The sequence below is a fragment of the Pipistrellus hanaki genome (assembly GCF_964339955.1).
Source record: "Pipistrellus hanaki genome assembly, chromosome: 3".
Taxonomy (NCBI): domain Eukaryota; kingdom Metazoa; phylum Chordata; class Mammalia; order Chiroptera; family Vespertilionidae; genus Pipistrellus; species Pipistrellus hanaki.
This window is the reverse complement of record NC_140505.1, coordinates 7101875-7114996: the sequence shown is the minus strand read 5'-3', so window position 1 is coordinate 7114996 and position 13122 is coordinate 7101875. Positions and strand designations below refer to the sequence as shown.

General features: G+C 39.6%; 1 protein-coding gene across 12 annotated transcripts in view; it reads left to right on the top strand.

The window, feature by feature from the left end:
• SORBS2 (sorbin and SH3 domain containing 2) overlaps positions 1-9580 on the top strand; it is a 190578-nt gene extending 180998 nt beyond the window's left edge. For all 12 annotated transcript variants that reach the window (XM_084877702.1, XM_084877706.1, XM_084877697.1 and 9 more), the window contains 3 exons: positions 2676-2725; positions 6384-6490; positions 7468-9580. In XM_084877702.1, the coding sequence (XP_084733828.1) occupies positions 2676-2725; positions 6384-6490; positions 7468-7529 (219 nt within the window). In that variant the 3' untranslated portion in view covers positions 7530-9580. The remainder of the gene's footprint in view (positions 1-2675; positions 2726-6383; positions 6491-7467) is intronic.
• Positions 9581-13122: the final 3542 nt, after the last annotated feature.

Sequence of the window (13122 nt, the reverse complement as noted above, 5' to 3'; positions counted from 1 at the left end):
TCAGGAGGAAAAAGAAAAGTGATGGAGGATCCTTTGAAAGTAAGTGAAGGAATAGGCACAGTGGGGAAGATGGGTGAAAGCAAAGACACTCCTGGCCAGCAATCCAGGAACATGGTTCTTGAGACTCAGGGGCCTGTGGAATCAGGGAGCCACCATATCTGATAATAGCCCATTTTTTATCATTGCTAAAGGGATGATTCAGTTCAATGATGTATGAGGTAACCTGAATTGAATTAAACCAGTAAAACTGTAATAACAATAACAAGTTACAATACTGATTTTCAAAGTATTACATTAGTTGTAGTTACATTTGCGTTTACCAAGCCACAAGTAAAAGTCAAGTTTTTACTCAACTTAAAAGTATCAGGATGATTTAAAAGTTGTAAATAGACAGACCATTTTTAGAGCACAGTGAAATATATTTTGCAAAACATGTTCTCTTCAGGTAAGAACAGATAATATTTATTGTTTATAACTTTGTTGTACACTAGAAATATGGTGCTATGACTATTTCTATGAGAAAATAGTACCTGTATTGACATGTGATTTGAAATATGGTAGTGTAGATTTTTTTTAAGTTACATATTTATATACAGTATGTTGGAGTGACCGATGTGAACAGTTTCAATAGCATATAGCTTGAATGTATAATCTTTGGCCGGAAATTTTACTCCTGGAAATGATTTCTCAGAAATGGTTCAAAAGAAGAAAACAGTTCTTTGTATAAAAGGTTCATAGCATTGTTATTTATGACAATGAAAAAAGGATAGAACAATCAACTGCAGAACAAAAAAGAACAAAATGGTTAAGAGAACTAAAATGTGTACTGGAAAATTATTACAAAATATTGATAGCAATATATATGTATATATAATGTATATACACATATATTAGTAATAGTGTAAATAATAAAAATAAAGTTTTAATATATATATATAGTGTCCCCCCAAAATGTGTACACACACTTTGAATAATTATAAAGCCAGTGTTTATTAAAATAGATTTATTTCATTTTCAAAATTGAGCTATCAGCTGTTAAAGTACGTATACATTTTTTGGGACACTGTGTGTGTGTGTGTGTGTGTGTGTGTGTGTGTGTGATTGGACAAGAAATTGAAGAAACGTAATAGCATATAGGCTTATAAATGACATATTTACCTCTTTTCATATATTTTAATTGATTTAACGTATTAAATTCAATTATCTTTAAATGGCTGAAAAACAGCTTAGTCTTTATCATTTATAAAATAGTATATTTTATAATTTTAATAATAGATATATTGTTAGTAATTTTATATTGATTTATAGGGGTAAAATAATCTACTCTCTTAAGCCGTATATGTGTCTAATCAGTTTTAGCCATTCTTTAGTCTTAAATTTATGCAAACTGTTGAGTGAAATTTCTAAGAATACTGTTAACACTTGCAATTACTACAGTCAAAGCTTAAAATTTTAGTAGTGTATGCTAGACAGCTTAGATGGAAAGAGAGTGGATAAAGAATATAGGAAGGGAGAAAATTAAGACTCATAGACTGAAAGGAACCTCAGAATCCCCTATCCAGTGGGGTTTCTATGGATAATTTGCAGGGGAAAGATGGTCAGCCTGAATCTACTCATAACTCTGAAATCCAGAAATTGGCCTTCGTCCTGATGTCTACGGACCTGGGTCAAACTAATATCTAATTCAGTAATCATCATACAGTCACCTAGATCCTTGCTATGCAAACTCTGATTTACTTCATTTCACCATGTAGCCATCATTTAAAAGAGAATGCTTTTGAAATGTGCTGTGAATATGACAGCAATTTCCCCCTAAACGATAACATTTAGGTAGTCAGTCTAAACAACATTAAGTTTACATATTCACCCAATGTGTTAGCTTTCATTCATTGCAGTCTTTATGTGGATATGCTCACGTTTGTCATTTCCAATATTATAAGTATCTATTACAGATACTGGTCTTGATGCTTAGTATAAAAAGAAAGGAAACTCTTTTGAGAGTTCAGTGCACTGGGAATTCCAACCAATATTTCTCTTCTAAGGTAAAATGCTACATGTTACCTGGATATTGTTTGTTGCATTCTATTTAAAGTTTTCTGTTTTCTCTTTTTTTAAATGCATGTGTGAGAACAGAGAATGTTAATTCAAATGTAGCATGGGATGTCCGCCTATCGATATGTTCATCCGTACTGTATGTGGAAATGTTGTCCGTGGGGGAAAAGCGTATTAGAATGAGTGTGGATACTTTGCTGTCGGACTCAATGTGGTTTTTTTTCTGCTTGCTTGAGAAAACACTGAGAAGCAAGGCTGTATGGGGGTGTCCAGGCTTCCCATTCAGTGATTTGGTGTCTATGTTCTTGCCATGTTCCTGGCTTTTGAAAAAAATCAATGGGACAGAGCCCTGACTTTCCCTTAAAACTTGAGCAGACTGGATTGTAGATATGTTCAAAGCATTCGAACCTTGGTTCTTTTGAAGTCATTGAAAGCACCCTCCAAAATATTTTAATGATGAATCCTGCAGAAACCCTTTACTTGGTTGTATTTGTTTTTCTTCCTCTTGGTTTTTTACAGCAGGATATATTAAATGCTAAGAAAAGTACCATGCCATTATCCAAATTATCTCTTACTTAGTACCAGTTTAAACATTGATTACATTGCAAATCATTTCATTTCAGCCACAGCGTCCTGTGTTTACTCATGAAAACATTCAAGGTGGGGGGGAACCGTAAGTATTCTTCTTCTCTTCTAAATTCAAGACTAACCTTGACCCACAACATGGACGATTGATGTACCCAAACAGAGAAAGGCACCACTAGAGGAAGAGGGGTTGCCATAGTCTCCATCTTCATAACAGAAAGAGCTACTTTAAAAAAGAAACCCGTGATCTGCAGAGAAGACTGATTCATGCACTAGCAAGGCCTCCTAAGATTATGAATCTGTCTCCTCTGTTCACTCGCCCCATAGGTCCTAGTAACTACGGCTTTGAAGGCACAGAAAATGTCCTTGCACATATTTAGGGAGAAGGAAAATGTAACAGGAGACTTAAGGTGATACATCTGGGACATCATTCCAAAGTTAGGGTCTGAGAAGGGTTTTTGGAAATGGCAGGATTTAAAAGGCACTGTCATTCAATCACATGCCTTTTAACACTCTCCAATTCCCTCTCCTTGCTGATACGTAGCCAGAGCAACCTGAAGGTGTCAGACCCATATGTTGTATGTCTTTAAGACCCATATGTTGTGTGTCTTTCCTGCTCCATTTTTGCCCATGAGAGATACTCAGAGGTGACCTACCTCCTCCTGGCTCCCACCTGTTCTGTGAGTCAGGAGCTGACCCTGGAAGGAGGCTTGTCAGGCCTGTCTGAGTACAGGTGAGCCCCCAGCCCACTGCCCAGGCTCTACTCACTGGGACAGAGCGAGTCCTGCAGGGCCATGCACCCCCCTCACTCCTCGCAGACCTGACACTCAGCTAAAAGCATGCCCTTCAGAAACATCTCTCCCCTAAAGCGGCTGTCCCTGAGTACAACCAGAAAGTCTTGCTAAAAAAAAAAAGACCATGAAAAGAACAGGTTGGAAATAAGAATCACTCAAAAATTCATTAACTGAGAATAGTTTAAATATGGCCTTTAATTCTAAAGTTTCAGTTTGTTTTTTGGGTTTTGGGTTTCTTTTTTCTCAAACAACGATAGGATCACATCACACAAGAATAAATGTCAGAGCTGTTTAGGTTGATTGCATTCCTAATAGATTATAGCAGCAGCTTTTAAGGACTTTATGAAGTAATAGATACGTTACAATGCACTGGTTTACATAGCATGGAGTTAAAACTCCCAGTGTGGTCATTTGACTGTGTATGAAACTACTGCGCTCACAGGTGGAAGATGGCACGTTTTCGAAGTCCTGCCTTGGACATTATAAAATGTGCTTTATGAAACTTCTATTTGATTACAACCCTAATAGGGTGTCGCTTAATCTCTTTCATTTAAAAAAAAAAAAAATAGTGACACAATGCTTTATGTCTCTAAATTCAGAATTATGGTGAAATACATGATAGAAAAAGTTGCAAGTTAGAGAACTTAAGTTTGGCTGAGGATTTCCTATTTAAAAGACAGAGGTCTCTGAGGCATCCTAACCCACCACCATCATTCATCTCACCAACGCATCTTTCAAAACAGCATTTGCCATTGTAATTCGACTGCATTTCCTGTTGTGCAGCACTGATTTTGAAAGCCAATGAGGCAGGAGGGTTTCTGAAACATTTGTTTATGTTTCCCTTCAACCCCCCTCACCCCTCCCTGCCTTTTGTGGCCTAACTAAACCAGAGTGGTAAGTACTCTTCGACATGCACGCTGGCTTTCGTCACACCCAAGTGAAGTTGGAGTTGATGCCAATTTTATTTTAGCTCTTGGGACCTTGAGATTTTTCAAGCAGCTGGGCTCTGTGGCCTTAAATAGGCCTGTCTCCCTACGTGGTTGGAGATGTGCCTGGGTGAGGGCTGAGCCTGAAAAACTCAATCAGAAAATCAGTTTCCCGAAGGGAGAGACGCGGCGCGCATCCATTGACTTGGCAGCAGGGCAATGAGTGACTATCTCACTCCTGTGAACTTGGGGAAGGGAGTATATTGCCAGCACCTTGCCCCCTGGGTACACAAAACATATCATCCATTCATCTGAAGGGCCTCGAAGTTAAATCCTTAAAGCAAACAGCAAAATCAGGGGTGACCCAAGCGAGCCTCCAAACGAAGTAATGTCGGTATTTGACACCACCCTGCCTTGTTGCCACTGTTCTCAGACTCTGGCTGCTTTTCCCGACCCTCTCCAAAATCCAATCCCCACAAGCACAAGCTGCTGACCAGGTGTCCTCGGAGGGCCAGGTACTGACAGGGGAAGACATCTCCAGTGTCGGCAGCTCAGGCTTCGGGCCAGGCCAGGCCAGGGAAGAGGAGGTGTCCTAGGAGAAGGTGTTAGGCACCACATCTCACCCACCCTTTCTCAGACACCCCCCACCAAAGCCCACTTTATCAGGCCCCCCACCCCAAACAAGTGCACGGACCGAGAGGAAGCCTGGGGAGTCCCGTCCCTGGTTTATGACCTGATGTTTGAGTCCACGTGACAGAATAATTTTGTTCCACCAAAACGTGATTTTCCGATGGAATGAAGACACGAGAAATACACCATCTTTATTCCTGAGAAGTGTTCAATATTAATCAGCTTTTCAAAGTTGGCTTTAAAAAAAACAACAACAAAATGCCCTGAAATGTGGTTCTTCCATTCTTACATTGGCAGAAATACACAACTGTTGTGAAACCAGCAGAAACAAGTTCACTGATATTTTTTTTAAATCCCCCTCCCAATACTAATAACGTTTTAGAAGCACTGGGACATCTTTGTCTTAGCTGCACATCCAACGCTGCCTGGCCTCAGCCGCTAGAATTTGTGCCTTTGCTTTTCAAAATGCCAGTTCATGTTAAAATACAAGCAATTTTATTACCAAAAATTCAACGGCTGGATTTGTTGCTGATCAATATCACCAAAATATATGCTCTCAAAGAATTCAGACAGAGAAAGAAAAGTGAGTAGCATTACTGATAAGACATTTCTTATCTAAAACTGTTTCAAGAGAGTTTTTACATCAAACACTATTTCTACAGAACCTTTTAAAAGGAATTTATGCCCATAATACCCCTACTCTTTGATATTAGCTCAAGCGATAACTGAGCATAGAATACATCCATTTCATTTCATAGGTGGACAAGATCAGATTTTCATATTCTAAATCCGAGAAAACACAGATTCAAACTATGAAACCAACCCATTTTAAAAAATTCTTTTTGGTGAAAAAAAACAAAACTCTTTTCTAGTAATCCCCACTCAGTGATTTAGAAGATATATGTCACAGACATTTTGCACATCTCAACTTAGAATCCTTTGAAAATTCGACTTGCAAACTGCAATTAATTATTCTTGCTTCTAGATAGCTAAAACTGTAATTTCTTGTTTTTATAAAACTGAATAACACACATGGCACTTTTTTTATATATATATTCTGTCCTATTGTTTAACATATGAATGCTAGATATCTATGACTGGCCAATTGAGATGTGACTCTGGCTTATAAATGTTAAAATGTTTGAATACTACTTGTGGATCTTGTCATCTCCCATGAATATTCCTCATTATGAGTTTTGAAATACTAGAGTGATTTAATTTCCAGGAGAGTCTAAATAGTTCTGTTTACAAGCTTACCAAAGACTTAGGTTAATAGCAATATCATAATTATAGTATAATAATAGAAATGCTAAGAGAAAAGTTAATGCTGTATATCTTCTGTAGTTTCACCAAGGTGTGACTTTTGTGTTAAACACTTGCATCTGTCCTGTTTAAGGTTTCAGGCTCTGTATAACTATACTCCTAGGAATGAAGATGAGCTGGAGCTCAGAGAAAGCGACGTCATCGACGTGATGGAAAAATGTGACGATGGATGGTTTGTGGGTACGTGTACAGTGCCTTTCACACACATTTGCCCATGGTTAACGTTCTTGTGTTTGCTCCCTGTGTGGATGGGTACGGCGGTCAGGCTTTCTTTGAGTTCACAATGCCTTGGATCTTCCGTACATTCATCTGTCATCCCAAGGCAACTGCATTTTTAACAGGGGTGAGCACTGACTGCTCCAGGTAGATGTGGTTTTCTGCTAGCTTTATTTCTGGTTCCACTGGGAGAAGGGAATTTCCTTAAAGAGCACCAACCAGGAAAGATTGAGATGTAAGAAGAAAAACAAAAATGTTCCCTAGAGGAGGAGTATCAATACTCTATTCCGTGGGGAGTGCTAGTTGTCAGCAGTGAGGGTCAGTTTGAGAGAACAAGGTCACTCACCCCCGTCTAGGGCTGCTGTCGTTGCCCTAAGAGGCCAGGGCTTTCTTAGCCTTCATTTGCAGAGGAAGGAGGGAGAGAGACATTCCATTCTGACTTTGAAAAGACAGTCTCATTCTTACATCTTTTTTTAAATATATTTTATTGATTTTTTTATAGAGAGGAAGAGAGAGGGATAGAGAATTAGAAACATTGATGAGAGAGAGTCATCGATCAGCTGCCTCTTGCACACCCCCTACTGGGGATGTGCCCGCAACCAAGGTACATGCCCTTTACCAGAATCGAACCCTGGACCCGTCAGTCCGCAGGCTGACTCTCTATCCACTGAGCCAAATGGGTTTCAGCTCATTCTTACATCTTGAGAGGAGACTAGATGTCTTCTAGGAGAATGTTTGTGGACAAGAGTATCAGACACCATCCTCCCAGTATTTGTTTCTTTTTCATCTGACTACCTTCCTCATGTATGCAAGCAAGCTTCCTGCTTCTGCAAACCCTGCAGGCCTTGCTCAGGTAGGAAAGACTTGGAACGCCGAGTTCCAGGCCCAGGCATATGAACTATTTCATGTTCTATCACTCCCTCCCCTTTCATGTGTTGCAGGAACCTCAAGAAGAACCAAATTCTTTGGTACTTTCCCCGGAAACTATGTCAAGAGGCTGTGAAGCACCCTCCCTCCTGTGTACACTGCGTCTCAGAACCTGGCCCGAAAAGACCCCGCAGGCCTCCCGCTCTCATGCCTTATGTTTCCTGTAGAAGTCACCACCGTCCTCATCTCCACCTGCCGCCCAACCACCAGCAAAGTAACCGCCAGAGCCTCGGGGAGGCTGGCAGGCCTGTTCCGTGTGAAAATGCATATCCCTGCTTTCTGCTGTAAACTGAACGTCTGTATAATAGGATCAGAAAGAAAGTCATCATACTTACAAAGCGGGAAATAAACTGAAAAGTGTCTCGAGGAGGCTCCCTGGTCCACTTTGAGGATGTTCCCCCACCCCCCTCCTCAGGCGACCAGAAGATGGTTTATTACTAAATACGTGGTGTGCGTGTCCACACTCTTAGCTTGGCAGTCTGTTTTCCTTTCACGAGTTTGCCTAGAGTCCTCGTTTACACGACATGACAACCGTACTTCAGCTATTATTTTCCTGCACTTATACGTATGTTGTAATATGCACAGTGATTACACAAGCTAAAGCAAGAGTAGGAGCGTTCATTGGGATGAGTGTGATTTTTGTTGATTGAATGTGGGTTTTCGAATAGCAGTCTTTCCCTGCGATTCTTTTGTACTTTTTAGAAGTGCAAACAGTAAGTGAGTAAGAGCTTTGGGTAATAATCATGAGAATATAAGAGATTTAGCTAGACTACAAAAAAAAAATATTGTGTTGTAAAGTTGCATTGCTATTTTATATTAAAATGTAATGATCAGCATCATAAACAATGAGCCCTTAGTGCTTATTTATCTGACAAAATTTAAATAAAAGCAGTGTTAGTGAGAGGTGCAAAGAGTTATTCTAACATAGACACTTGAAAGTATCTGTAAGCAATATTCCTAGGTAGGATTTCACTGTGTGTGCATAGCCATTTGCGATTGTATGAGAACAGGCAATCCATATGACATGTCATACATTTTATGGAATGTAAAAAAATCCCACGCATTATTTTTAGAAATAGAAGACTTTAGAAGTATCACAGGTATTAAGGCTGGTTTTAGCAAGGATTATGATCAATACAATTATTTTTACTATGATAATTTTTTTTTTCTATGGAACTCAGAATCCTGGCTACATTTGAGGACAGGAATATGTTGAGCCTGATTTTCCGGTGTGTATAAAATACTCCCTCAAAATACATTAGGCACTTTTTAGAGGCAATGTTAACTCATCCAGGTTCTATTTTCTGCCCTGAGGTAGAAATTTACAAAAGGATATTGGGACCTGGGAGATTTAATGTGGCGAACAGTGCCTGAATCACACACCTCCTGAGAACTAGCTTTGTATTTCTTATGACTTTGCATAAGAACTATTCATATTTGGATCTTGAGCACCTTATAGAGAAAACTTTTTATGGCATTTCTTCTGTGGACAGTGACTGATCTTTTCACAATGTAAGTAGACTCTAGAATTTTGTACATATGGTTGCTCTTTTTTTTTTTTTTTTTTGTATAGACTATTTAGTTGTTGAGAAAACAAGGGAATTTCCTAACTTGCTCTTTATCCTTCACTTAAACTAAAGATGATCCTTTGTATATCCCACAGATCATAAGCACGCCTCGATAGTGTGATTCTATAAGATAGCGTTTATGCAAAAGTTTATGAGCTTACAAGATCTCAGCAGCCAGGCTGAAATGTATATAAGTATCCAATACAGAAGGGTTTCAATAGGAAAAAGGTAAAGAAACACCTTTGAGTAGCCAACCTTGATTACTGTCAAGTTCACAACCAGCTTTATATTTTTAAAGGCCTTGGGTTTGAAATTAGGTCAACTGCATGCAGCTTTGCTGATAAATGAATAATTATCTTCCATGCCATTTATGAGAAAAGACTTCAATGTCTGTTGCCTGTCATATTTAAGAAAAATTACTGTTTCTACTCTCTGTACCTGATTTTGAAAGGAAAAAAAATTCCTACTTGGCTTTCAGGTCATTGACTTTGAATTCTTACAAGCAAAGGTCATTGTGTTTTTCTTGAATAGACGTCTAATAAATTTGCTTGGAAGTATACTTCAGTCTTTCTTCTTGACATTTGTCCTTAAGGGAACTGTGTATTTTATCCAATATGTTAGATAAGCTGGGAGGAAATGCATCTGGTCTGTGTTCTCTAGACATACCAGTGGAAGGGAAAATGCATCCTGCTCAGCTCAGAGAAGAAATGTTTCTTTAATCCTCCCCTGATAACATTTTTCCATTGATTTTTAGAGTCTGTAAGGGAGGGATGGAGGGAAGAGAGAGAAAGAGAGAGAGATATCAAACCCAAGATCCTTCAGTCTACAGATTAACAATATAACCACTGAGCTACACCAACCTGGGTGAGAGAAAACATTTTAAACCCACCACTGAAGCTTGCTTGCTTAATTACACTTTGGTTAAAAATTGCTCTTCAGCTAAAACAACACATTAAAATGTTTTTGCCTGATCATCAGCTATTTTTTTTCCCAAGGAGAAGTTAATTTCAAAAAGGTATAAGCACTTTCCCAATTCGACTGTCTTAAAATTCTCCCAAACCTCAGTGCTAAACACACTGCAGATCACACTGTATCCCTAGCTCAACAACTACGTCTTCTCCCTCCTCCCACTCCACCATCCCCATACTCTGCCATCTCCAACAGCCACCTCTCCCCACAGCACCCGGCTGTGCCCAGGATGACAAGAAAGGTATGTGTTCCATCCAGTAAAACAGTCTTTCCCCAAGGAAAGCTCACTTTGGTCTTTAAAAGCATACAGTGATCCATGAGGATACAATTTTGGTTACTGACATGTTGTTTTTTTAATATACTTCTATTTACTTCAGAGAGAAAGGGAAAATGAGAGAGAAACATCAATGATGAGAGAGAATCATTGATCAACTGCCTCCTGCACACCCTCCACTGGGGATCGAGCCTACAACCCGGGCATGTGCCCTAACTGGGAATCCAGTCACAACCTCCTGGTTCATAGGTGGACGCTCAACCACTGAGCCACACCAGCCGGACAATCGACCTCTGTTAATCGAGCTTGAGTTTGCCCATGAGCTGTGATCATTATGGCTGTGGGGCTGGAGGCTGTGGGCAGTGAGCCCACACAGCAGCTGGTGGTGGCTTTGGGAAGCGCTTGGTAACGGTGTCACTTGGAGACAGGCAAGCCCAGCGTGTTCTAGGAACACCGTGTGCTCCCAGGACTCCTCAGTCCACAAAGCCCTAGGGTATGTATCCCAGCCATTCTCTGCTGGGTGACTCACTGAGTGACCAGGAGCCTTAGCTCACTGCTAAATTCAGCCCCTCCACAGGTCAAGAAAGTTCCAGCTGAGCTCATGCACATACATATATCTTGACCCAAAAACCTTTCGGTATGAGCCAGACCTCTGCCTAGCAGATCTTCACCTGTTCCTTTGGGGTTTCTTGTTCATCTTTTTTCCTAAAATATGATAGGTGACTCAGTTGTCCCAACATTTTCCAAAAATAAGTGCCATTTCAAATAAGCCATTTAAATAAATTACCATTAACAACACCAGTGGGTGGGTGTCAGGTCTTACACTGATGTTACACACAAAGCTTGAGAATGGCTTTCTAAAGTAATTTTTAATTACGCAAGAAACAGATGCATATTGTGGAAAAATAGAGAATACAAAAGAACAAAAAGAAGAGACAATCACTGAGAGTCCCATTTTTAGGGTAAATATTATTATATTTGGAAACATATTCCTGTGGAGTATTTTTCTCCACATGCATAGAAGTGTGTGTGTGAGCGCACACATGCGCACATGCATAATATGCAGGCAGAAGTAGGATCGTACTGGACATATTATTGTATAACCTTTATTTACTATTGAGTCAGGACATTGAAATATGGTGAATAAGTCATGATTTCAAGTCAATTTGACAAAAGGTTGGAAAAGGAGTGAGGAAACATTGAAGCCAATCCTCAGAACTCATGAAAATGCAATTAATTCAAAACCGATAGACAAAAATTACAGGAGTATCACTAATAATGTTGCAATCTGAGGAAATGGTAGAGGAAGGAAAGGAGAGAGGAGGAAAGGAAAATATTATCTCCATGCCATAAGCCATCACAGGCATTAGGCATTTTTATAGCTACGGAATGGCTAACTGAAGAGAGACATTAAATTGAGAAATATGGGAACCACAGAGCAGTTGGGAGCAACATCCACACCATCCTGGGGGTTAGCAAATGCACAAGTTTTGAGTTCAAATGGACAGAAAAGGATAACTGGTGAGTAGTTCAGCTTACACCCTTCTCCCCTGCGTGCACACACATACATGTAAAGCCACCCCAAAGGATGACAGTAATGTAAGAAAAATTTGGTAATGTAAGAAAAAAAATTCTAGGTCCCAGCAGGTCAAACTATAGTAAGATCTTCTTACTCATTAATTACTCCCAAACTTACATAGACGAGAAAACCCTCCATCTATCCACCCTACAGCACAAGCTCTAGGGAGAGAAGTCTCTCCCTCTCATCTTGCCTTTCTCCATGTCTTGCATGTCTACACATCATTCACAGCCTGGGGGGTACCTCTGGTGAGTTTGGAAGGTTCAATAATAAAATGTTTTATGGAGCCTTAGGTCATAGAGCTACATTTTGCAGAACCTTTAGAATACAAGGCTAGTCATTGAAGCACCATCGCTTTTGGCACATTCACTGGGCTCATGTTGGTGGCTGAAGCTTTCTGTGGGGATCTACTGAGAAGCTATCCAAAGCTTTTTATGTCTCCACAGGCCCCAGGGATTTCTAGATTATTCTTTTGTTAGCACTGAGGACTCTTAAGTCCCCAGGTTTTGCAAAGGTTGCTTCCATAATGGGTACACAGTCTATGAGAGACCTGGCCCATTTCTCAGTTATAACTTGGCAGAATGACTGAGGGGACATCAAAGAAACAGCAAAGGTACCTGGATCTCTTCAGATACTGCCTCTGGCCCTCAACTCTTGAGATCTCTACTTAGCACCTAGTCCATAACACCAGACTGTTTGAGGGTGTTTCACCATATGTCCTCAATCACTTATTCAAGAAGTCATCTCAAATGCAATCAGAAGAGCCTTCAAAGGAAGTGTCAGCAGTCTGCTAGTTTCCATTCCACAAGGGACAGAGGATGGCATTGAAACATTCAAACACTTGCATTTGTCACTGTGTGTGTGATATACATATACATACATATATACATATACATATACACACACATTCATACATATTGTATATATACACACACACACACAGAGTGGGCAAAAGTAGGTTTACAGTGCTGAGTACGTGAAACACAGTTTACTTATGTATTATTCTTAATTAATTATTGTATTATTTTCCATTCAAATTGTAAACCTATTTTTGCTGACCCGTGTGTGTATGTGTGTGTGTGTGTGTGTGTGTGTGTGTGTGTGTGTGTGTCTTTATGGGACTATTAAAGAAAAGATAGATAATGAAAGCTAGTAATATCAGAGTTGTTCACTGGATAATCATGAAATATCATTGTTCTTCTTCAGAATACAAGTATTGATAAGGTCATGATGAGGTATGAGCTCAAAATTTATAGACAATACTTATCTTGGAAAAAAT